Here is a 26,725-nt window from a genome sequence, read left to right on the forward strand (position 1 = left end):
AAAAGGAAATGTGAGCCGGGACAGCTGGAGGGGGTAACAGAGGAGACAGGAAGAGAGCCAGCCACCAAGCTGCTTCCAGCTACGACCAACAGGCAGCTCACTGGACAAACACTTATGCTGCCTGGGTTTTATGAAAGATTAGCTGTTCTTTCCTCATGGTTCTGTAAACTGGCCTCCTTTCTCTTGTTCATAGAACCCTTTGCAAGCTACTCCACTTGTTGCTGTTGCCTTCCACGGCTCGGTGTCTCTCTTTAAGGAAGTTGGACGCCTGTTAGGAGCCGGCAGCTGGCCACTAGGGGATGGTGGAGTGCTCCACGCACCCGGCTGCCCCAGGACGGGCTGAGCAAGGAGGCCTGGGGAGAAAACACAAACTCCCACAAGCTGAAAACCTGACAATCCGCTTTGAGGTCTCTGAAGAGGGCAAAACGAGGTCCTTCCAGGTCAGGTGGCCATCCAGATGTGTTCACATAGTTCTGCCTCGCAACCCCCAGGGGCAGGGTCTGTGTTAAGGAGGTCAGCAGCTGGGGAGAAAGACCCTGACCAAGTCTCCTTAAAACCAGAGTGTTGTGAGGTACACACAGCTCAGGCCTGCTTTATAACACTCTCAACGTTCACCTCTCATCCATCAAAAGAGATGCAAAAGCAAAAGCTAAAGCCCTACAGAAGCCATCACTTGTAGATGCAGTCCACCTTCCTGTCATCAAAGCCACGTCATTGAGCAACTACGCTCAGTCATGTGCTCCGTGTCTGTCCAACACGTGTGCCAAAAGCACTGTACCCACTGGCTACATCAATGCCAAAGTGGACACCGTTCACCTGGAACTCTCTAGCTTGGGGCTGTGCATGGGGAAGGGGTCTCTTTCTCGTTTGCCATACCTCTCTTGTTGGTTCTTAAAATGGCTTCAGAAGACAGCAAAGAGTTGCCACTGGCCCCTTCGTGCATGGGCTTTTCTGGAGCTCTGTTAGAGAGAGGGTCTTTCTTCATGTCTTTCTTTATTTCCTGTGAGAACAGAAGAAAACAGATTGTAGCTTGACATTTTAGCCTCCTTGATTAGCTTCAGTTTCAGTTTTCTGGAAATGAACTACAGTGAGGTTAACATATTAAACAGGAGGGTGTTTGTTTTTTTTTACAGGTTTTTTTCCCACTTGCAGCTATTACAGAAGCACCCAGTACTAGAAAATAGAATAGCGTCCAGGATGGTGAGACCACCACATGCCTGTGGCCTATGCATGTAACCATTGAGAGAATTAGTGACACAGAAAAGCCACAGGACAGCACTCAGCCAAGCCTGTCCTACTTTTTAAAGAATGATAAGCTTTGGCCAACTAGATTCACCTCCTAAAAAGCCCTCTGATCTCTATTGTTCTCAACAGGGGTCTGGAAATTACACCCCCCGATCGTCATTGTACTCACAATTAAACTAAACCCAAAAGAAGAGAATTTAAATTCATTTACAATTATCAAGTTCCCTTGCTGTTTTAACTCTTGAATAAGAGAAAAATAAGGTTGACAGTTAAAATAAAGACTGGCAGTAGACTATAGCCCACAGCTGGTTTTGTACATAAAGTTTGAACAGGACCCACAACTGTGTGCTAAACTGTATTTTTGGCAGCTGCTCTGCTACGGAAGGCAGACTTGAGCAGCTGCGATGGAGACCAAAGCCTAAAATATCTTCAAAGTTCACTGGCCCTGCTCTAGGTGGACTCTTTTCTAAGTTCCTTCAATATTTGGCTGTTTAAAAATGATGGCTGGTATAATGTTTCAGAATACCTTAATAATGTTCTTAATGCTTTCCCAAAGCAGGTCTAACCCAGAGTGACAGTAACTGACAAGCACAGGTGAACACACGGGAGTCCCCCCGAAGCAGCACCACAGCCTGTGGACTTGTCTGATCTGTGACCACCACAGCGGGTCACCGTGGCAGCTCAGGCGCTGCATCTGAAGCCTGTCTGATGACAGGGAGGACTCGGGAACAAGAGGTGTGCTCTTGACAAAGAATGGAGGGTGAGAAATGAGAACAGATTCTCTGCGGAACAAGCCCAAGGGCGGGAAGTTTGTCGGACAGCCATGGTTAGGCCTGGACAGGGGATGCAAGAAAATGACAAAAGACAAAAGCTCCCACTGCTACTGCCCCACAGCCTCCGCCACACCCACGGGTGGCACAGTCACTACTGCAGCTTCCCCCACTGCTGGCTCTGCTCTGTGCAGCAGCTTCACCCACAACTCCTCCCGCCTCACCAGGGCCCCGTCAGACACCAGAGACTAAAGCTGACAGTTTGCTGGCTTAAGAGTTTCAGCTGGCATCTCACAGGGCTCCTAGGCAGAGTTCAGACCTATGCCAACACTGGTACCTCTGCACACTGCACAGCACCATGTATGTACATGTATGAGCATGACTACACACTTCAGCAGCCCCAATGGTGGCCAGGGGTCCCTGTCACCTCATGACAGATGGCATCAGGGGACAATGCACAAACACTGCCTCCCTGAGCCCCACGACAGGATGCTCTGTTGGTGCTGTCTGACAGCCTGTCAGGGTTCTAAACGCAAAGACAATGCACCGCAAGTAGCTCATCTCCCCACTGCTGCTCCTCCAGAGGAAGAAGCAACATGCAAAGCCTAACTTTCCAGGGCGGTGCAGATGCAGCTGTGTGCCCACACAGCATCCAACCCCACCAAGGAGGGATTCAAACAGTGCAGTGGGCCAGTGGTGACCTGCGTAGCACTCACTTGACCCCAATCACCAGGGGCACACACTGGGACAGGGTGAGAGAGAGGGGGAAAATGTCGAAAGGCTGGGGTGGCCCCTGGAAAAAGCCTCAGAAGCCACAGCCCTCAAGAGCGTTCTGCCCCGCCCTCCGCCTGCCCGAAGGCTTGCCAGGCGCAACAGCTGCTTGGAAAGGACCCACCTGACGAAGAGCAGCTGCTAAAGGGCAAAAAGGAGGAAGACTGGGCTGTACATCCCGAATCCCATGCCCCCCCCCCCAGTGACTGCTATAATTTTAAGATGTATTTGTTTATTTATTGGAAAGAATGAGAAAAACCCTTTGTCTACTAGTTTACTCCCCCAATGGCCACAATGGTCCACGCTGGATGAAGCCAGGAACCTGGAACTCCACCCACGTGCTCCACGGAGGCGGCAGGGCCCACGGACTCAGCTCGTCTTCAGCCAGCTTCCCAGGTGCCGTTAGCACAAAGCTGGATCAGATGCAGAGCAGCCAGGAGTTGAACCAGAGCTCCAACATGGGATAGCAGCATCCCAAATGGGAGCTTAACCCACTATATCACTACATGAACCTGACTCCCAATAATTGTTTACATTGGCCAGATATAGAAGTGGAATAAAAAGATACAATGAAAATAATATAAAAGTAGAATCAGGGAGAAGACATAACTGAAAATATATTCTGTACTTGGGGTGGGGGAGAGAATACCAATCAAAGCCATGGACATGGCAATGAATTCTGCAGGCTGGATGCAGCGCCACCCAGAGACAGCACACTGCCTCCCACCCGGACCTTCTCACAGCAGAGGTGTCTTCGTTGACACCCCATCATTCATCCACTTACCCAAGCTGGAAAACTCAGCACCAACCACCCTACCAAATCAGTCACGCAGTCTGGCTGCATCCACTGCCTTGTTCCCTCTGGTTTTCTCTACTTCCCCTGCACGGGTTTAAGCAAGGGCTTAAAATACAATATTTCTCCAAAGAAAATACACAAGTGATCACCAAGCACATGACAGGATGTGCTGCATCATTATTCACACGGGAAATGCAAATCAGAACCACTCAGCTCCAGCCCTCACGCTCACCAGGGCTCCCGTGCCAGCGAGGCTGGGGGGAGCCTGGAGCCCTCCTCCGTGGCTCGTGGCAGTGCCCGGTGGCGCTTCGACTGCAGAAATCAGTGCGGCAGCTTTTCAAAACATGACATGTAGAACTCCAGCCAGCAACTCCACTCCTAGGGATACCGTCCACAGAGTCGGAAGCAAGGATGCAAGCTATCTGCTTTACTGCAGCATGGCTCACGAGAGGTGACACTGCAAGCAACCCAAGAACCCAGTGACAGATGAATAGACAGACAGGACGTGGTATGCCCACACACTGGAGTACTAGCTGATCTCAAAGGTGAAGCTTCACAGCATGCTGTAACACGAACACAACCTGGAGAAAAATCACACTGAGGGAAACCCATCTATGCTTCCCTAAGCAAACACACAATGTCAGTTACAAGAACTGCCTGGTGCAGGCAGATTCATCAATACAGGAAGTAGATTGGAGCTGACCTGGGAAGCTGCTGTTTAATAGTTACAAGGGTTTTACTCAGGGTCATGGAATAGTTCTAGAAATATAGTGGTAATGGTTATATAACACCTTGAACATAATGCCACTGACTGAACAGTTAAAAATAGTTAAAATAGGCCCGGTGTGGTAGCCTAGCGGCTAAAGTCCTCACCTTGAACACCCAGGGATCCCATAAGAACACCCATTCTAATCCTGGCAGCCCTGCTTCTCATCCAGCCCCCTGCTTGTGGCCTGGGAAAGCAGTTGAGGATGGCCCAAAGCCTTGGGACCCTGCACCCATGTGGGAGACCCAGAAGAAGCTCCTGGCTTCGGGTTGGCTCAGCACTGGCCATTGCGGTCACTTGGGGAGTGAATCATCAGAGAGAAGATCTTCCTCTCTGTCTGTCTCTCTCTCTATATATATATGTCTTTGCAATAAAAATAAAATATTTTAAAAATAATTAAAACGATAGATTTTACGTGATATACTTTTGACTACCACAGAAATGGGGGCGGGGACGCACATGAAACACTGCTAACAGGAGAATGTTCACCATGGGCAACATGCCAGGCTAAGCGCTTCACTGGGCCTGCTGCTTTGAATTTGCACAACAGTCCTTTTCACGGGTTCCTATGCCCAGATACGGCGAGATGAAGGAATAACCATGGAGCACAGTGAAGTTCAGTCTGTCTTGGAGCTGATCTCCGCCTGCATTGCTGACAACGTGTTCCTGGTGTTTACTGCTCCTGCTCCCAGTTCAACCCTCATAGTCTCAGGAGGGAATGTCTGCTCCTACCACCTCCCTACTGAAATCTCCAGTTGCTTTCCAAAGACCACAGGCCAAGTTCTTCTATTCAAGAACTTCTCAATCTGTACAGCAAACTACAAACCCCTGCTTCTTGCTTGTGGTTACAAATATCTGACAGGAGGAGCGGACCCGTGCCAATGATCACACAAATATGAGCTGGTCAGGGGGAACTTCTTGGACAACGCCTGATGATCACAGAATCCTGATGTCATCGGGTTCTATCGATAGGCTCCAGAAGCAGGTGATGTAGCCAGCAGCAGGACACGCTTCCACTGGCATGGCTTAGATAAGGTGCTGCACTTCAGTAGACTTTCTCACTAGGTCCTCACAGTAACACTGTCAGAAAAAAACTGATCTTGCCATATATCGATTTTTACACATCATTAGAATGAGACACCATCAAAGATGATGCAAGACCAGAAAAAAAAAAAAAAAGGCCACAGAGCAAGTAAGGAGCAGAGTTGGTAATGAGACTGGACCTTCTAGCTGGCGCTCACTGGTGTCTCACCTCCCAGGAACCAGGCCTGCTCTTTGACCCATGCCATCTGTATTTCCATTGGGAACTTAACCTCCCTCCATGCTGAAAGAATGTGACTGCGTCACCCGGAGGCCCCAAGAAACTGAGGCCCAAATCCGTGAGGCCCACACAGAAGAGCTGCAGAGGGGCGACAGAGCCACTCGGAGGCGAGCGCAGGTGCCTGCAGACACACACCCAGGCTCCCCACGGGCTGATGCAGACCCTGCAATTCCAGACGTCCCGGGTCCCGGCTGAGCACCTGGCCCATGTTTTTAGCCATTGGCTGAGAACATGGGCCCTGCTCTGCTGCTGGTAGATGGCACATTGCAGATCAGTATTCTGGACCATGGAAGTGCGCATAAATGCCCACATACACACATACAAATCAGCAATGATTTTAGCTAAGGACAGGATGGAATCGACAGGAGATAATACTAGTAAACCACTCTAGAAGGCAAAGGAAATTCAACTTTTCTTTATGTCAAATTGGATGCCTTAACAATGGAAACTCAGCATGTACTGTGAAACTGAGGCCATCAGTAAGAATCAATGCTTCCATGACTCTTGAGCTGTGTCCCGAGGACTACATAAAAGAAGGAAGAGAACTTACACCATTCCAAAAAGAAAGCCCAGGCTCTCCCACATACAGAGGCTCAAAAACCTCAAGAATGCCAGTCTAGCAAGAATGCTCTAACACATCTAGTGGCCTGCAAACAGCAGGCCTGCTGGGCAGTCATGTGATGTGCACGCGACCAGGAGCTAATAGAGAAGCTGAGTTGTCTGGATGTGACTGGCTGTTTTCTTGCCCTTGCCCTCCATCCACCACATGCTACAAGTACAGGTGCTGGGGGTGGGCAGACTCCTGATGTCCTCAAAGTACTTGGCCCATCTCAAACCAAACTACCATGCACGTAAACACCAACAAAGGTCCACTTTGTGGCGGGGGCACCCTCCCTCCTCTAGGCCTTTATGTTTTCCACCAACTGTGATACAGGTTAAGGCACAAGTTTTGTAATAAATGCAGAGAAAGATGCTATGAGCCAGGGGGCAGGGTACAGAAGCAGTCCTGGCATCCTGACATCGTGAGTGAGCTCCGATTAGCAAATTCTAATGGGGAGTGATGAGACACAGCCTGTTGGGAGGGTCACAGCATTCTGTCATTTGGCTTCAGTGTTACTTACACAGGTGTACACATACTACAAGCCCTGACTGGGACTTCTAAGAACTTTGTACTTTACTCTATACTAAATCAATGAAAAAGATCAACTCATATGCTTAAGCCAAGAAGACATATTTGTGTTAGAAGATCAAAAACATGAGCAGCCAGTACTTGAGAATTTTAACGTTCACCTCAGGAAGTGGAACATTTCCGGATGAACACTTAGATGATGGGGGTGGCGATGTGCCGGATGCAGCCTAGGCAGTGGCTGGACCCAAGGAATCTCCTCTCATTTACACAGCTGAATAAAGATGCTTCTGCCTGGGTGTCCTTGCCCTCCCTCTCTCTCTCCCTCCTGCCACGGCAAGTACACACGGCGCACAGAGCAGATTGGTGCCACGGCCACCAGGGGGAGCTCAGCACCACCCCGATCAGCCGGGAACACTGGTCCTGGGACTGGTGTCTGTACTCCAGTGGGGAGTGAGTGCGGCCGGCCAAGGTCTCCCAGGCAAAGGGCAGGGGCAGGTGGGCCAGGCAGACATTCTTTCTTCCCGTGCCTCTCCTCAGCCCTGGCCTAACTGCCTCCTGAGGGAAAGCATCCTTGGGAGTCACTCCTGTCTGTGCAGTCCCAGCTGGGTACCTTGGAAAACCACTTTGCAAAATTACCACTGGCAGAAGATAAGAGGAAAATCACTAACAGCATACCGTTATCCCCATCCCAGAGGGAGCATGCAGCTGCCTGACAGGTGGAATATCGGCCTGGCCCCAGCCACCAGGCAGAAGGCAAACCTGAGGAGTAGCCCCCAGCATGTGTGTGACAGGCACTGCTGTGTCCAGCATTTGGCTATCTTCACAACAGATTGCTCTGTCTCAGAACACAAGGGAACTTCTGTTGCACCTGGGAGATTCTGCTTCTCATTCCTATATATATGAGATATATATATATGTGTATGTATGTATATGTATGTGTGTCTAAAAGCAAATATCCATGCTGTCAAACCACAAAATGTACCAACTTCATTAGTAAGGATGTAAAAGTGGATTCTACACACCACACACACAATGATGGCAAAGTTGAAGCAGAGTTGATAATGCAGGCTGGTGGAACCACAGATTTTGTTATATGCTTGAAATACTTCCAATTTCCCATAAAAATCACATTCTTAAACCATGTTGGCATTTGCCCCCATAAGAGCTTTCTTTACATTTACAAAAGTTGCTGCCATAGAGGGAGGTATGCCAACATATACCCACACCAACAACATTTTTGTCCCAGTGCTAGCAAGGATACTGTTTTTGTAAAAATGTGACAGGATGCCTACCATAACGCTTTGTTGTCAGCCATCCACTACATACTCACAGGATCATTCATTTGCAGTATGGTCTGCCAAGAACCACTAATACCATGAGCAGGGGGTGGGGGAGCAGGGACATGCAAACCAGAGCAAGAAGTTCTTGTCAGGCAGGGTGGGAGCGAACCGTGCCCAGAGGAGAGCAGCACTGACCACTGGCCACTGAGGAAAAGAGCTCCTTTTGCAGCTGGGAGAGATAAGCTTACCTCCCGGATGACAGCCTGAGCTTTGTCCGTGCCCTGCCACACATCTGAGCCACTGGATCAGAGGGGCAAGCTTTCCTGGGTGCCTAACAAGTATTTACCGAGTGGCCAATTGAATAGTGTTAAAGGCAAGGTAACTTCTACAGATGGAGAAGGAGTATTTTCATTTCAGCCCAAAGCTGCAAGACCATGACGATCTGTGTCAGCCCTACAAGGACCGAGTGCAAAGTCACAACACCACTAACAAATTCTCACCTCACAAGACACGGGCCGGGCCTCTAGGCAGCAGGAGGGCGGCCACAGTAAGAGCGTACATTCAGTACCTTGCTTTATTTCTCAAAAATGCATCATTTCTTAACATTTTTTTTTCTTATTGGAAAGGCAGCCCCACAGAAAAAGTCAAGACAAAAAAATATCTTCCATCAGCTGGTTCACTCCCCAAATGGCCACAGTGGCCAGAGCTGAGCCGATCCAAAGCCAGGAGCCAGGAGCTTCTTCTGGGTCTCCCGTGCAGGTGCAGGGTCCCAAGGCCCTGGGCCATTCTCGACTGCTTTCCCAGGCCACAAGCAGGGAGCTGGATGGGAAGTGGAGCACGCAGGACATGAACTGACACCAATACGGGATGCCAGCACTTGCAGCAAGATTAGCCAATTATCACACCAGCCCCCCCCCCCCCCCCCCGCCAAAAGCAGTATTTCTGTATTTCTTTGTTTTACTGGAAATATTAGACATTCAACATGAATTAGTCACTTGAAAACAAAAACTTTAAATGCACTAGAAGAAAATCAGGAAAACGCTTTTATAATCTCAGAAAGAGACAAACAATATGACACTGTGACACAGAATGCGGATGCCACAAAAGACAGAACTGATGGATTACAGAAAACTATCAATACAAACACAGGAGGGAAAGAATCGTCAACAAAGACAAGGGCAGCGATGCCTACTGCACAGAGAGAGCACGTCCAAAGACAAAAAACCCACATGCAAGTGATTCAAACCTATGAAAAGATGCTTAACCAAACTCCTCAGGGAAATGCAAAGCGCTGTGGATACACTGCACAGTGGCGGTGCGGCACGCTCCCCGCAGGGCGCCCGCGGCCCGCTGGCAGCAGCCAGAGCGCAGCCCTGCCCGGCGAGCCTGAGCATGGCCAGTGCCTGTGCCCTCGCACAGTGCCTGGTACACAGCTGCTATCTGCTCAAAGAATGAGAGAGGCTTGGGCACAGCAGGCGCTTATCCCTACAGAAGCTGACAGGCTCAAGAGGAAGAAGATAATTTTCAACTACAACGACATATCTGTCAGATAAACAACGATCCGAAAATGGATACTATCATTTTGGCAAGGGGGCAGGGAGAGGGCCTCTCACGCTTTCTAGGGAACCCAGCTAGCAGTCAGCACAGTCTCTGTGGGGAGCAATGCGGCAATCATCCATCACAAATTTAAATGCCTATGCTTTTTGACTCAGTATTTCCACTTCTAGGAATTTAAACTACACACATACTTGCACATGTGCAAAATGGCATATGTGCCAGATTAACTGTCATGACTTTGCTTAAGTTAGCAAAAGACCCAAAGAGCCTAACCACGTGGCAATACAGAACTGGCTGTGAATGAACATAAATTTGTATCATGCAACTCTCTCGGGGAAGGGAGCTGTTCTGTCTGTACCAATAAGCACAACTGCCAAGACACGCTGCTAGCGCATTTGTAAGTGTAAGAATGCTTGCTAGCAGTTGGGTGGATGTGTGTGCCTGCCTCACTGTGGAACTCAGAAGTCACACACAACGAACTGGCAACTCGGGCTGCCCTGTGGGAAGGGACCAAGGTGGCCAAGGGGCAGGGCAAGCAGATATTAGTTTCAACTAATATCATAATCCAAGTGTGTGTACTACCTCCTAATCATTAGAGTGTTGACTGTACAGCTATTAGTTATCTGTTTGCTGTAACAAACAAAGCAGAAATTGACATTGCGCTCACGTAAGAGCTTGGCTCTATCATGTCCACTGATGGTTTTAAAGGTCCTGTGGGAGGATGCCCACACCCACAGCGACATCCACAGAGCCCCACACACAGCTCCTGTACATTTCATCAGCGGGGAGACAGGAAAGTTAAGCTTTCATGCCAGACCCAGTAATCAATTATTTTTTTCTAATTAAATTCTATAAAACTCTGATTCTAGAAATATAACTAATGGCATGGTAACAATGAAGAAAAACAAAATACATAAGAAAATAATCTTAAATGTTATTTACAGTCTGCTGTAGGCAAAATTCAGTTTGCTTTGGTGTTCAGAGTGAAGGTTATAGAAGCTAAACAGTTTGAATCTGGTTAATTATGCTCCCCCAAATTAATTACACAATCTCACATTGAATTCCTTATCCACTTGCCCCAGCCTCTTTTAAGGAATCCTTACAATACTTCTGACATCCATCTACCCCACAGAGCAGGGCTTCCCAAACACAGCAGCTGCTGGAGTGCTCGTCAGGCAAAGTGTGGTCAGGCTAGTGGTCCAACAGCCATATGGGCTGTCGTCGATTGCTTTGCTGATGCCTGGGACCGTGCTCCTGTGGCCCTAGTTGGAGTTCGTGTTACAGCAGCTTCCCTGCCTTGCACAGTGAGAACAAGTCCCTCCATCTGTCCCTCGGGCACTCGGCAACAGGATCTGTCCCACAGCCTCAGCATCCTCCAACCCCTTCAGTGAATGTGAGTCATGGTCATTAGCAACTACTCAGGTATCCACTATGCGCCCTACCTAAAGGAAAGCACTGAGCACATCTAACTCAGTGCTTGTTTTTAGTCACCTTTGCTTCTAAGACCAATCTAATGAAGAAAGTTAGATACACTAGGATCTTTCTAACGAAAAGAAACTGGATGCGCTCTCAGTTTCCCTAGGTCTTCTAACTAATACAGCAATCAATCACATTTACAAAGAGAGTATCTTGAGCACAGTGCTATTCAAAGGTTCACAGCCACACTGATGGGACCACTGCTGTCTGTCGTGGGTCTGAAGAGGGGACAAGCCCCCAGCAAGACGTAACTGGCGAAGGGCTGGCTCAGGCAGGGCTGCATGCCCACTCCCACAGCTGCCGCAGCCCCTGTCCACGCAGCAAGCGTGCTTCCTAAGGCTGCGCTGCTCTTGTTCCGGGAATTTCCATTGCCAAGAGGAGGCACAAAGAAACCAACTCTAGTATCAACTTTCAGTAGCAACAGATCTGAGAGCCAATGATTTGCAAGCCACTCCCCAGGACAGAAATTCTTGAAAATTTACCAACAACAAAGCACCTGTTTACTGGCTGCTGAAAGAATGTTTAGATACATGTCTATCCAAGATAGGGCCATTGTCAAAATGAAACTGTTCCAAGCTTGTGACTAAGCAATGCCATTTCATGCTCCTTTCCTGATTAAAGCTTTCAGACAGCTGGGCATTTTCACCTCTCAGAGCTGTAGGGAGCGATGCAAATTTGCACATAGCAACTCCAAGATCATTAATCTAAGGAAAGCATGTGCCAACAGACTCCTGGATTTTATATTGTTTCAGAAGAGGAAAGGAGGGGCAGGTTAATGTAATTACCCAGTCTGTGGTCACCTGACTGCAGTTAACAAAAAGAGCAAATGCTAAAGTGTGCAATCAGCAGCAAGAAAGGCACTGCACATCACAGGAGGAGGGAGGGGAGATCCGTACACTGCTGCAAAGCAAATACTGCTGCAATAAAAATACTCACGTTGAGCTTATAGGAGTGACAGGCAGAGCATTTTCATTAGCACAACGAGCTCTGAGCAGAGCTATAAATCAATCCGTCTCTCCACTGTCTAACGTGCATGCATGCACACACAAATCTGTGTGCACACGGAAGTGCACAGTCAATAAGTTGGGAAGATACTTCTAGAAAAAATGGCTAACTATTGCTGAAGGTGTCAGGAACCAGACTCTAGGGGGCACCTAGAATTAGAAATGCCCTGCAGCCCTGAACACACTTGGCAGTAACTACTCTAGCCCTGCTACCGTTCTCATTCCAGTAATATACAGTAGGGCTTGCAAAAGCAACAGGCAGGCGCTGTCAGCCGATGCTTCAGTTCAAGTTCTGGTTCTGATACTGCTGAGTAAGTAACCATTGCTGATCAGTTTTGCCATAAAATCAGATGTTATGATATTTGGATAATCAAATACGATCTTGCAACTGAAGGACAGCTGGGTATTCAAGGGAAACACTTCCAGTATAAAACTCTTAGGTGCTCGCGCTTGAACTCTTGAGAAATTTACTTACAAACACTCTATCTAAAGATGCTCCTGCAGGGTGTATTCCACCCAACGAAGGGAACCAAGCAAGAAAAGGAAGGCTATGGGATGCAGGACCCAGGGCAGCGGGTACAAGACAGGAGAACAAGCAGATGGGAGGAGAGTGCAAAGCCACAAGGCGTTGGAAGCTTGGGAACAGCTGGCGGGGTGGGAATGGGAGAGGACAGGATGGGTGAAAAGGGAGGAGAAAGGAAAGAAAGTTTATTTTCTTAAAGATTTTATTTTATTTTTATTGGAAAGTCAGATACACAGAGAGGACAAGAGCAGAGAGGAAGATCCTCCGTATGCTGATTCACTCCACAAGAGGCCGCAACAGCTAGAGCTGAGCTGATCTCAAGCCAGAAGCCCGGAGTCTCTTCTGAGTCTCCCACGTGGGTGCAGGGTCCCAAGGCTTTGGGCCATCCTCGACTGCTTTCCCAGGCCACAGGCAGGGAGCTGGACGGAAGTGGAGCTGCTGGGATTAGAACCAGCGCCCATATGGGATCCCGGCACATTCAAGGTGAGGACTTTAGCCACTAGTCTACTGCACTGAGCCCAGGAAAGAAAGTGTTAAGACGTATTTCATAGCACTGAGAAGCTTTGGATGTCCTAGAATAACTCAACATGTGAGAGAGAACTACCAATATTATCTCTAGGGGGAAAAAAACTTATATGAGGAAATTAATTACAGTATATTTTTGCCTCAGCAGTGAACAGCAGCATGGTTTTAGGAATGAAAACACCAAGTACAGACTAAACGAAAACTTGAGACACAGTTACACTGTCAGGCCCAGTATGGGAGGTGGGGGCACAGGTGAGTAAGCTAAACTCAGTCCCCGTAACGCCAATAGACAACGTGCAGAACTGATGAGCCAAGACACGGCTGTGCCTGAGCAGCGGTCAGGAGCGCACAGTGAATACTGCGAGCAGCCGCGACAGCTAGACAGGGCGGAGTGGGCGAGGGGCTGCCGAGTGCTCATCTTTTAGCACTAAATAACTTTCAAACCCAAGCATTTAAAATGAGTCCAAAGAATTCACAATCTTAAAAGTACACCTGCTCATTGAAAAACAAAGACTGGTGCAAGAGGGCAGACAGCGCGAGGTTAAGGGCGGCCCAGTCCTGCACCCGGCAGCCAAGAACGAGGCGTGTTGCGTCGCTGCTTGTTTTGAACACAGACTCACTGTGTGGCTTTGTGCATCCTGCTTCGTCCCTTTTGCTGCTGTGCCCTGGACACCTGCTCTGTCCCTTAGAGCCCCATCCTTCCGGCTCACGGCTGAACACACTCTTGCTGGTAGACAGACCAGCATCAGCACCGACCTTCTGCTTGTCTGGGAAAGTGGGACTTCAGAACAGGGAAGTCTGACCAATCAGAAGCACCAGATGAAAGGGTGCCAAGCCTACACGTGAGCACAAGGACGAGGGGAACACAAAGGGCAGAATGAGAAAAGCCGAGCAGAAATAGCTCCTTGGGGAACACGCAGACACCGTCTCTGCCTTCCGCGCCCCCAAAAGGAGATGTGGCCTTACAAGGAGAGCGCGTGGCAGCACGTCACACAGGGAAACCTGCCGCTGCTGTTGCTGGCTTTTCTCAGTGATGGGGTTTGGGAGGGAAACGTGGCCGTTCCTGAGACCTGTCCCCATCTCACCTGCCTGCCGAGCCCCTGGCCACCGGGGCTGAGGGCTGGTGTGTAGTGGGCTCCACCTCGACATACCGCACCTGCTGTGGCACTGGGGTCTTCTCCTCTCTAAGTTTCTATGCCCTTGCTTGGCGAAACAGACAACTCAGTCTTTGTTTTTTTATTTCTCAGATAAAATATTATAAGTTTATTTAATTCTTAATTCTCACCTTGAGTATGCCTTAGCTCAGTCTTGGGATGGACAGTTGCCTTCCCATGAACCCATGCCCTGATGGAGACCAGCCGGCTGTCTTGGGTCTTGTGTAACTACGTCAGCTGCACCACGCGCTGATAACTTCACAAGCATACATGGTGTGCTGCAGGGACAGGTTTCTGAAAGTGAAATTTATGGGTCAAAGACTTATTGTGCCCTCATTCGGTTAACAGAGAATGAACATCTGGCCACTGAGACACTGGTCTCAATTACGCTCTCCCCCAGCAGGTGGGAACGGTGTCGCTCTCCCTACACTGGGCATTTCTGAGCATCTTCACTTCTTCCGGTGAGATCACAGAAGATATTTACACCTCCCCGACTTTGTCACGCACCGGGCATCATCCATGCCCGCCTCCTAGAGAGAGCGCTGCCCGCCTCCCGTTCATTCCCTAGGAGCTCTCCACGTAGCAGACAATTACCCCTCAGGCTGCCCCATTTGGCACAGTTCTCCTGTTTGTCATCTATTTCCACTATTGAGTTTTCCACAAAGAAATTTTTAATCTTTAAGATTTATTTATTTTTATTGAAAGTCAGATATACAGAGAGGAGGAGAGACAGAGAAGATCTTCCATCCGCCAATTCACCCCTCAAGTGAGCGCAATGGCCAGTGCTGTGCCAATGTGAAGCCAGGAGTCAGGAGCCTCTTCTGGGTCTCCCATGCGGGTGCAGCATCCCAAGGCTTTGGGCCGTCCTCGACTGCTTTCTCAGGCCACAAGCAGGGAGCTGGAAGGGAAGTTGGATTCTAATATCAGGATTAGAACCAGTGTCCATATGGGATCCCAGCACGTGCAAGGCGAGGACTTTAGCTGCTAGGCTATTGCACTGGGCCCAGAAGTTTCTAATCTTTACGTGGTAAATGCATCAGTCTTTTGTCTTACACAGTGTTACATTTGTGACATGCTTGCACAGGTCTTCTCCACTCAAAGAAAATTTTAACAAGACAAAATATCCCATTCACCCTGAGAATTTTATGGCATATGATTGGAAGGTATATTATTGGAAGGCCTCTGACTCTGCACCTGCCCCTTCCCCAGAGAAGAAAGAAGCACGTCAAAGTCCACGTCAGAGCAACTCATTATGTAAATCACAAAGCCACAATTTCAGGAACCTGGTTTCTGCAACTGATGTTTGGTGATGATTACATATTTCAGAGCGGAAAACTGCCTGCTGCCAGTGGCCAGCACAGTGCTCTCCACCCGTGCTTGGAAGTACACATTTTTAATTAACTCACTAATTAAAGAGAAGTAATGGGGAAAAGAGGCTAATAAGTCAGAAATTAATTTGGTCACTTCTTTCTCAAAATGAACTGCCTACCTTGTACAGTGCTGCAGACCCACGTGCGCACGACTGCGAGGCCTGCCTGAGCTCTGCAAGCACACGCGCCTCACTTTCATGACGCCTGGTGACAGAGCCACAGGCCCCTACAGGACGCTAAGCCCTCAAGGACATCCTGCATGGAACACAAGGCGAGGGTTTCTAAAAACCTCTTGCCTGGATGTAGCACTGTGCTTCGCACAGCCAGGCGGAGCAGCAAGGAGAGGCCCGCAGAGCGCCGCAGTGCAGGCATTCAGCCACGGGGCCCCGGTGTGCCACACAGGACACCCAGGGACAGGATTCAGGATGCTTGTGTGCCCTAGGGCCTCGCCAATGGGCAAGGTGGAATTCTGAGCGGGGTGGACACATAGGCCAGTTCTGACCACATGGTGACCTTGAACAAGATGCTGACCTTTCTCAAACAAATCGCCTGAGAGTAGGTTCTTATCACTGCTGCAACCGACCACTAAGCCCTGGTGACATGAAATATCAGTTAGCATGTCACAGCTCTCGAGGTCCACAGTCTAGAAACTGCCTCACTGAGCTGAAGTTGAAGCGGCGGGGCTTGGGGAAGGTGGCCGCTCGCCTTCTCCGGCCACGGGGGAACCGGCCGTGAGCCCCTTCGCCATCTCCTCAGGCCGGCATCGGCGCAAGGGCAAAGACCTCTCCCAGGTACGCCGGCTCTGATGCCCGTGCCCATGCCACCGCCTCCAGCCCCCCGCTGGAGCCTCCTCCTTCCCAAATACACAGTTCTTAAAATGTACCACCTTGATCATTTTTCAGGGTCCTTAGGTACATTCATAGCGTCTGCAGCCAGTCTTGATGACCTCATCATCTCACCAAACACAAGTCCTGTGCCCATTGCATAACTCCGCCTTCACTGCACCGAGTCTGCAGAATATGACCAGCTGCCTCACGACAGGAAAATCACACCTGCGGTACCCACCCTTGCGAACCGGCTTATTTCTCTGAGCAGAACGTGTTTAGGGTTCATCCACGTCACAGCAGATGAGAATTTCCTTCTCTTTCAAGGCAGAATAATTCGGGTTGCTGCCTGCGTTGGGCCATTATGCTGCTACACTTGCAAGTGCACAAGTTTTGAGATCCTGCTCTCAGTTCTTTCAGATGTATAACCAGGAGTGGTACTGTCGGAGCACACGGCAATTTTACCTTCCATTTGCTGATGAAGTGCACCCTGTCTTCTGGGGTGGCTGTACGCCGCCAGCAGCACACAAGGCTTTCAACTGCTCCCCAACCTCACCAGCGCCTGCTTTCCTTCCTTCCTTTCTTTTGTTTTAAACCGAGCATCCATCTTAACAGGTACAGACACACATCCTACCATGATTTTGCTTTGTATTTCCCCGGTGCTCAGTGTTGTTGAACATCTTCTCATAAGCACGTCTTTCATGGAGAAATGTCGACTCAAGTCCTCGCCTGCTTTATGTTGCCGAGCTGGGCCCGTTTTCACACAGTCTAGACATTAACTCCTTTCATACATCTGCTTTCCCCCCATTTCACAGGTTCCATTTTAACTCTATTACTTTTGATATAGTTCCATCTACCTCTGTTTACTTCTGTTGCATGTGCGCCTCCCTCTCAGAAGGAATGCTGTATGACTACCGTGGAGCAGGGTAGACCTCTGCCTGTGGCACAAGAATCCCAGATGGGCACCAGTTCTAGTCTTGGGGGGCTCCACTACTGATACAGCTTCCTATTTATGGCCTAGGAAAGCAGTGGAGAACGTCCCACGACCTTGGGCCCTGTACCCACTTGGCAGAGCCAAAAGAAGCTCTGGCTACTGGTTTCTTACCAGCTCAGTTCTAGCTGTCACAAGAGTTGCGGAGTGAACCAGCAGATGAAGATCTTTCATTTACTGTCTCCCCATAACTCTCTCTTTGTAATTCTTTCATGTAAAAACAAAATCTTAGAAAAAAAGAACTCTGGTGTTTATAATTTCCTTAATATAAGATTCTTAACTACAGCTGCAAATCCCCTTTGGCCATAGGGGCAACACTGATGGACATACGGGGATTAGGTCATGAGCATCATCAGAAGACTTATCCAGCCTACCACAGTGTTCAGCTTGAAAACGAAAATAAGGCAGTATCAAATTCAAAGAGGCATGACAAAATAATACATGAACTAAGCTTCGAATGCTATCTACAATAAATATTAGCAAATATCCTACCATACCAAGGAGTCACAAGGAAGGTTCAAGTGTGACTAAAGAACAGAAGCTGGGGCCATTCACTCTGCCTTGAAAAAATCAGGGAGGTCTTTCTAAAAGGGGCAACAGGTCATCTTGCTCGGAAGAAATGAGTAGGGAGCTGGCTTTGTGGTGTGAATTAAGCTGTTGTTTGCAACATGGGTATCCCTGGTTATGGTCCTGGCTGCTCCGCTTCTAATCCAGCTCTCTACCGATGCATCTGGGAAAGCAACCAAGATGGCCCCAGTGCTGGAGCCCCCGCACCCATAACGAGAGACCTAGATGGAGTTCCAGGCTCCAACATTTTGTAGCAATTTGGAAACAGAGAGAGAATGAAAGATCTCCATCTCGATCTCTCCCTCCCTCCCTATCATTCTGCCATTCAAATAAATAAAAGAATCTTTTTTTAAAATGTGATTTGAGGAGCCCAGCACAGTATCCTAGTGGCTAAAGTCCTCACATTGCATGCACCAGGATCCCATATGGGCGCCGGTTCTAATCCCGGCAGCTCCACTTCCCATCCAGCTCCCTGCTTGTGGCCTGGGAAAGCAGTTGAGGACAGTCCAGAGCCTTGGGACCCTGCACCCACATGGGAGACCTGGAGGAAACTCCTGACTCCTGGCTTCAGATCAGCTCAGTTCCATCTGTTGTGGCTACTTGGCAAGTGAACCAGCAGATGGAAAATCTTTCCCTCCATCTCTCCTTCTCTCTGTAAATCTGACTTTCCAATAATAAAGAAATCTTTATATATATATGTATATATATATGAATGATTTGGAGGATCTGGAAAGAGTATGCCAGAAGTGAAATTCCAAGGTTTTTTCCACAATCTGATGCCAACATTAACACCTCAGAAATCTTCTTTCCCAAGAAGCCACATCTGCTTTCAGATGGTAGCTGTGAGGTGATTTTTGCTTTATTTATAAGGAAACATGCGCAGATGCATTTCTGCGTCTCCTTTTAATAAACAGTTCACGAACTTTCCCAGCAAATTATTTTTGAAGTAGAAAGGGATTTTTCAAAAAGAAGCAGCAGTTCATATTTATAAGATTTTTCCTCAACACTTAAAAATAGATCGAAAAGTTTACTGCCAGCCCTGCCGCACCCTCCTCTCTCAGCTCCGGACAGGCAGACACAGCATGCTTCTGGGGCTCGGGTTGGTTGGTTTGTTTAAGCCAGTCTCTGCAGATCTCACCTCCCTGTCATGTGCACAGTAAATAGCAGGTGAATGAAATATCAAAAGAAAACAAACATGATCCATGTTATTCCCATCTCTGCTTTCAGACATGTTGCAAAGCTGCAATAATGAAGTGGCTGAGATAAAGCACAGTTTTTCAACTTGCCCTTGTCCTGTTACGATCAACCTTTTCCCTGCCCCCACAGCACACAGCAGCAGCAGGACCTTGGTGCGTGTTGTTTCGTGTGTGTGTGTGTGTGTGTGTGTGTGTGTGAGAGAGAGAGAGAGAGAGGGAGGGAGGGAGGGAGGGAGGGAGGGAGAGAGAGAGAGAGAGAGAGAGAGAGAGAGAGAGAGAGACTTGGAAGTAAATGTGCCCTGAACCCTGAGCACACCAGGGACCCTTGACAAATGGAAATGTAGAGTGGTTTTAGGTCACATGTAAGAGATGTGTCAATAAGAATGTATCACATTGGTATCAATTTTCCAATTGACTGCAATCAAAACCACAGAATATATTCTGGCTGTAATTTGCAAGGTTTCTGCCCAGCCAAAAGCACAGATGAACACAGAACGGCAGGGTTTATCATCCTCCTCAGCTGGCCTCTTGTTTTCCCTCCATTTAGCTCAATCAGCTAGAGGAGGCCTCCTCCAAAAGGCGAAATACAGCAAAAGCATGCACGTGACACTTTGCAACATACGTGACATGATGGACGGAGAAAGGAGCACGGCAGCATCTGCACTGGGGTTCAAGCAAAATTATTAGCATCACTACACAATTACACTTCATCTTGCAAATTAACTAGTCAAAATGGGTACATATTGTTCACAATTCTAACATCCAAGTAGGATAAGGGAAATCCACATCTCATAACTGACTGAGCCACACAAGCCAATGACATGCACCACACACATTCCTGGACACACCACACAATTCCAGCTGCCATTTGCCTTAGCGCTCTGACGACATGAACAAAGAACTGTGCTCTTGGCAGAAAAGATTCGGATATAAAACACTCGTTTGTGGTGAGTGAAGCAAGCATGTTGGCACAGCTGCTCCAGTTAGAGCTTGAGAGATTCACATCCCGCTTCCAAGTGCTTGCTTCAGGTCCTAGCTCCTCTGCTTTCAATCCAGCTCCCTGGGAACGCACAGCATCCTGGGAGCGCACAGGTGATGGCTTAGTACTTGGGTCTCCACCACGCATGTGAGTGACCAGTAGAGTTTCATGCTGCTGACTGTGCCCTGGTCCAGCCCTGGGTATCCGGAAAGTGAATCAGCAGATACAAGGGCTCTTTCTTATCTTTACCTTTCAGATAATTTTTTTCAAAATAAATATTTATTTGTTGTGTCTAGGTTGACAAGAAATACATATGCTGTATTTAACATAAGATAGCTGTTCACAATAGGAGAGTTAAAATGAAGTCAAATTTTCCTAAGAATAATTCCTAAAACTTCACGTTTAAATCAATAATCCCATGGTCTGATTTATGAGTCAACATGTGAGTACATATTGACTTTAGACATTTGCTACATTTCCAGTGGTATGGAGGCATTTGGGCAGAAAAGACAGAGAACTTATTTTCCAGTCTGCCCAGATCCAGCACACATATAAGACGGCATTTACAAAGGTTGAGCAAGTGACAACACTGTAGAGCAGAGGGGTTAAGCCACTGCTTGCGAAGCTAGCATTTCATATCAGAGCACTGCTTCAGGTCCTGCTGCTCCACTTCTGCCCCAGCCTCCTACTAACGCACCTAGGAAAGCAGTGGAAGACAGCTCAAGTATTTAGGCCGCTTGCCATCCACATGGCAAACCAGGATGGAGCTCCTGACTCCTGGTTTCTGTCTGGTTCAGATCTGACTATTATAGGCATTTGGGGAGTTAAACATGAATGGACTATTCATATCTCTCCCTCCTCTGTCACTCTTTCAAATAAATACTTAAAAAAAAATCATACATTTAGGGCCCAGCAAAATTGCCTACTGGCTAAATCATTGCCTTGCATGCACCAGGATCCCATATGAGTGCCAGTAGGTGTGCTGGCTGCTCCACTTCCCATCCAGCTCCCTGCTTGTGCCCTCGAAAGCAGTCAAGGATGGCCCAAAGCCTTGGAACCCTGCACCCGCATGGGAGACCTAAAAGAGGCTCCTGGCTCCTGGCTCCTGGCTTCAGCTTAGCTCAGTGCCAGCTGTTGTGTCTACTTGGGGAGTGAACCAGCAGATGGAAGATCTTTGTCTCTCCTTCTCTCCTTCTCTCTGTAAATCTACCTTTCAATAAAAATAAATGAATCTTAAAAAAATCACAGAATTAATGATGAGTTTTGAGGTGGGCACTTGGTCCAGTTGTTAAGACACCACCTGGGATGCCCACATCCTATATCAAAGTGCCTGGGTTCCAAGCCCATCTCCATTGCAAATCCTGGCTTCCGGCTAATGTGCACACTGGTGGACAGCAGATAACACAAAGGCTTAGGTCCCTCTGCCCAGGTGGAACTCCCCCCTGGAGAGAATTCCAGTGTACCATTGCAGGCATCTGAGGAGTGAACCTGTAAAAACAGTGTCTGTCTGTCTGTCTCTCTCTCATACACACACACACACACACACACACACACACACACACACACATACCTCTACCTTCCCCCTCTCTCCTCATGTCAAGAAAATGACACATTCTTTTTTAAGTATGTGTTGGTGCAAACATTTTTAAGTTTGTGCATTACCTCTTTCCATAATGTGTATCCTCTAAGTACAGACACTCAAATTTACGGCAGCCCCTCTGGCTTTACCCAAGAGGTAATAAAATGCCAAGTGCACTTGGACTACTTCATGTGTTTCTCCAACAGACAAAAGTTAGTATACTGTGTGACTGTAATAAGCCCCAAGACTGAACTCACACATTGTAGTTTGAGGCTTAGAGTAATGAAGATAAAGAAACCTTTAGGAAATTCTCCAACATTAATGGAGCGATTGGTTAACACATCGAATACCACATAATCATAAAATCTGGGTGGAAGTCCAAGATTTGATTCTTTCCAAATGCTTACGTTGAATTCTGACTATAATATTCCTCTTCTCCCTTTTTTGTCATCAGCACATTGCTGAAAATATCATTTGAAAGAAAAGCCCACAGTATAGACCAAGGATTAATTCTTAGGCTGGGAGTCATGAATCGATAACCAAATCTAAATATGGACAAAGGTTATAGAAAGGTAGTTGATCAAAGAACTCTAATACATGTCCAGTGGATGAAACTTTGGGACCCTCAAAGGAGAACCAAGGAAAAAGAAGAAAAGTAAGGGCAGAGGAAAGTTGGCAAACACAAAATGGGCAGCTAGTGGCCCGGGGTTAGTTTTGGAAAAGCCAAGAGGAAAATTCCAGACCTAAGGCAACTGCTTCCCTAGCTTCCTGAGTCACTACCCACACCACTCTACAACACTGAACACGAACGTGAAAATTCAGGGCGGCTGTAATAATACCTTCTGGGAAGGGGAGGGTGTGATTCTGCACAAGAGAAAGCCCACAGAACCATGCAGAATTCTGGGACTGCATGGAGAACAGGGAGGAGGAATGTCTGGCCAGGGAAAGGATGGGGGTGCAGGACATAAGCCCCAAATTAAACCCAGCTCCAAAACTGCCAGTCGGATCTTCCTCTACATCTTCCCCACCCTTGGGGACAGGTGGCTTCTGAGTAAACCTGTTTCCCTTTCGGGGCTTTGAGGAACACCTGTTACCTAGCTAGTGCACTTTCTTACAGCTGGTCAGAGTACAGATGCGGCACGGACCAGCCCAGCCCACTCGCCTGCCTGACGTGTCAGAGACAGCCCATAGAGAACGGGAGACATGCAGTGGTATAGGCTCACAGAAATACTGGATGCACAGACTCCCCAGGAGGGAAGACAGGCTGGAGCAGGGAGCCTAGAGCCCCCTGCCCTGAATCCCCAAGGGACAGGGAGCCTTAACAGCCATCTCATTTTTCTCCCCACCTCCAGGTCTCCCAGCTGTCATTCACTCCAGTGAATCTTGTCCTAGATTCCAACTTGCTCGTAGGAATTGTAATTCATTTCAAATTATTTTCATTGAGCAGAAAAGGGTACTGTTACTTTCTGTAACTGCACAGCCATAGGCTCGTGCGCGTATCGTACTCATCTGCATTCCCTCTTTCACCTGCAGCTCTCATAATGCTGGCTCATATCTTTGAATTAGAATGCAAATTTTATCAAGCAATCCAGTTTCAACCAGCTCCCCTCTCTTTCTCTCTCCACCGTAAACACCATTTCATGCAGAAGTCAGTGATGAGCCAGGGTTGGTCCGGGGTGAGGTTTCGTCCTCAACAAGTCCAGGATGATGTCGACTGCTTGGGAAAGGCAGGTGGCTTTGGGGAGAAGTGTTCAGTAGCACCTTGCCACCCAGGGCCACCTTTGCCCAGAAATGCTCATCAGCTTGCACAACCACTCAGGGCTTGGGGGAGCACTCAGCCTGCTGGTGCCAGCCGCATTGGCACCAAAGCCAACCAGTCCGCCCCTTCCAAAACCCTCCTGTGATCCCCTCTGGGTCTTCTTCGAGGACGTGATGTGACTTTCAATCTTTGGAAAAAATAAGCAACCTCCTAGTCCAAATACAAGTATTCAATGACCTACTCTGTAGTATGCATTTTTCTTGCTTTTTATAAACAACTGTTTAAACAAAAGTAAATCTCCGCATATATATTTTCTCAATCTCCAGCAGTGCTAACCTGATTCACCTTCAAGAAACTTTAAGAAATCCTAGATTATACTGGCTTTCTCAAAAATTGGGAGAATTTCTTAAATTTATTAATACTTTGAAAAATGAATCTTCATCTTCTACATTTTACAAACTGTAATCTCAAATGATGGGTGAGTCCAAGAAGGTCCGACTAGGAAAGAAAGCAGTAGTTGCAGTGGCCATCCGTCACGCTGCTGCACGCACGACCAGGCCACACCTGCTAAATGACAGTGTACAAGGATGCAGTTGGACTTCTGAGCGGGGTTGGCAGGAGGAGACAGCCCGGGAGCCACACCCACTTCCCTCTAGCCCAAAGCCTCTCTCAGATGCTCAGGGCGCCATGCAGAATTTTCACAACGAATTTATTACCAGTGCCCAGAGCACAGACTGTGGAAATTCCATCTGGGACCTAACACCTGGGGGGCTTCATCAGACCGGGGGGCGAAGCTGTTCAAGCTGACATACGGCCAATCTCCCCGCAAGTCTTCACGGATGTGTTACCAGAACTCTGAAGTCAGACTCAACCACAGTCCTTCCACTCATCGAGGTAAAATACATGCCCCGTCAACAGCCACAAAACACGCCCAGGAAGCTAGCAGCATCGTGTCAGCATCGTGTAAACACACATGTTCCTTTTCTCTGTTTACTCGGTTTCTCAACAAATCTAAATATTGGATGAGCTTAACTTCTTTTCCCATTAACTGCTCTTACTTAGCTCATAAGCCTTTTCTGGAAAACTTCAGCCCACATTTTCAGCTACTGATTTAAACATCATGCCTCTTTCAATGTTTCTCACTGTATCTTACACTGACAGGCTTGTTCGTGCTAAATCACTCCTTACCACGGAGGTATTTTAAAAATTTTTTTAAAGATCCATTCATTTTTTTAAAATTGGAAAATCAGATATACAGAGAGAAGGAGAGACAAAGAAAAAGATCTTCCATCTACTGGTTTACTCTCCAAGTGGCCGCAATGGCCAGCGGTGATCTGAGGCCAGGAGCTTCTTCAGGTCTCTCATGTGCATGTGAGTGCAGGGTGCCCAAACCTCAGGCATCCTTGACTGCTTTCCCAGGCCACAAGCACCAAGCTAGATGGGAGACAGGGTCACCAGGACCAGAACCGGCACCCATATGAGTTCCCAGCACATACAAGGTAAGGACTTTAGCTACTACTAGGCTACTGCACCAGGCCCATCCTTACCCGGGAAAATTTAATACCAACATTAACTCTAAATGCAAGAATTAGCTATATTAGTCCAGTGTCGTCTTAAGTCCACTAGTAAACCACACAATTGAGTCCTGGGTCTACTCAGAAGACCTGACCTTGGATGTCACCATTTAGCATCAGAGACCTCATGCCTTCTCGGCTGTGTGCCTCCTTATCTTTTTCAGACTGGCCTTGACTTGTGATTCTGAGCAACCCAAAGGTCCTAGAGACATGGCTGACCTGGCCTCAGCTGTACTGGGGGAAGACTTGAGCGGCTGCGTCTTCACTGAATCTGCCAGAACATCCAAAGACTTGCAAGCTACTCTACATTTTCTACGCCTGATATTTTATAAAGCCACTCGCAGTTGCTGCAGCCCAATTTACTCTCTGCAGGCTGGCAAGAATGAGATGGTGTCATCATCCTACGCCGCCCATGCCAAACACAACTGGGTGACTACCCAAAGCATGACAGGAGGTGCCCAGAGTCCATCCCCACCCCCCAAAGACCTGATCTGCTTCTGTGAGCTTACAGGAAGTGAAGGCCTCAGAGGAAGCTTTCTTGAATGATCTAGAGGCGGCACTCTGTGTCCCCCCACTCACACACAGCGCCACCGAGCCGTCAGCGGCACTCCGACATGGCGGTGCTTTATGGCCTTGGGCCTGTAGGTTTCTGCCAACTGCCGCCCAGCAGAGCCCAGACAAGATACACGAGGGAGGCACAGCGGGGTGGGGGGGTGTAAGAGCAGCAGGGAGACAGAGCTGCACGGACGCACTCTGCAGAAGAGCTAGGGGACGTGACGAAGGATCCGCCAGGCAAGGATGGCCCTGTGCTGACAGACGGAACAATTAAGCGCGACACCATGGCTCTGTAAGCCAGTTCCTCTCTCACTGTTCACAGGCACCCTTGCCTGTGACATATTTAATGTCCCTATGATTTGACCCAACCCATCAACTGCCTGACACCCATGCCGGACTGAAACTACATACGATCACCACCCAGAGGAAGCACCACTGAACATTTACTGGGCACAAACAAGTGGAATGAAGACCCCTCCACCTGCCCCACTCCAGCTACCCCCATCCTAAAGCCTTCAGGGGAAAGGAAGTGTGAAGTTGCCAAGCCTCCAAAGGGCAATGCAGTTGGAAGAAACACAGCTCTCCATTTCACTAAGGACTGAGTGCCACCTCCACCAACAGTAAGAGCCAGGCGGGCCAGACAGGGCCAGAGCCAGGGACCACTAGGACTCTTCACAGCAGGATGACCTGGCCTACAGAGAGGAGAAGCAGGTAACAGAAAGAGAAGGGGCTGGAAGGTTATACTATTGTTCAGGGCAGCCACATGCACACAGCAACCCAAGGCCCGAGTGTGCCCATGTGCTGGTTTTTTGGGTACATTCCCATGGTCCTAAGGACCTGGCGCTCAGCTCTTACTCCTCGGGTTCCCTATTTCCTGAAATGTCTCAGTAACACCGTCCCTGCTGCTTGCAGGAGTGTGGGCGAACTGCTAGTGCTTCATCGGAAGGGTCTTACAAAGGCTGAGAAGATAAACTTAAGAAAAATGTTACATGTACTTCAAATTGTTTTTGCACA

The 26,725-nt window shown here is 48.3% G+C and overlaps 1 protein-coding gene across 2 annotated transcripts in view; it reads right to left on the reverse strand.

Annotated features, from left to right (window-relative positions):
• The window catches only part of SH3KBP1 (SH3 domain containing kinase binding protein 1), a 305,428-nt gene that overhangs the window by 185,935 nt on the left and 92,768 nt on the right, over window positions 1–26,725 (reverse strand). For both annotated transcript variants that reach the window (XM_040997748.1, XM_040997739.1), the window contains exon 3: window positions 877–1,000. In XM_040997748.1, the coding sequence (XP_040853682.1) occupies window positions 877–1,000 (124 nt within the window). The remainder of the gene's footprint in view (window positions 1–876; window positions 1,001–26,725) is intronic.

Source organism: Ochotona curzoniae, unplaced genomic scaffold (genome assembly GCF_017591425.1).
Source record: "Ochotona curzoniae isolate NIBS_2020 unplaced genomic scaffold, NIBS_Ocur_1.0 contig_1274, whole genome shotgun sequence".
NCBI classification, from domain to species: domain Eukaryota; kingdom Metazoa; phylum Chordata; class Mammalia; order Lagomorpha; family Ochotonidae; genus Ochotona; species Ochotona curzoniae.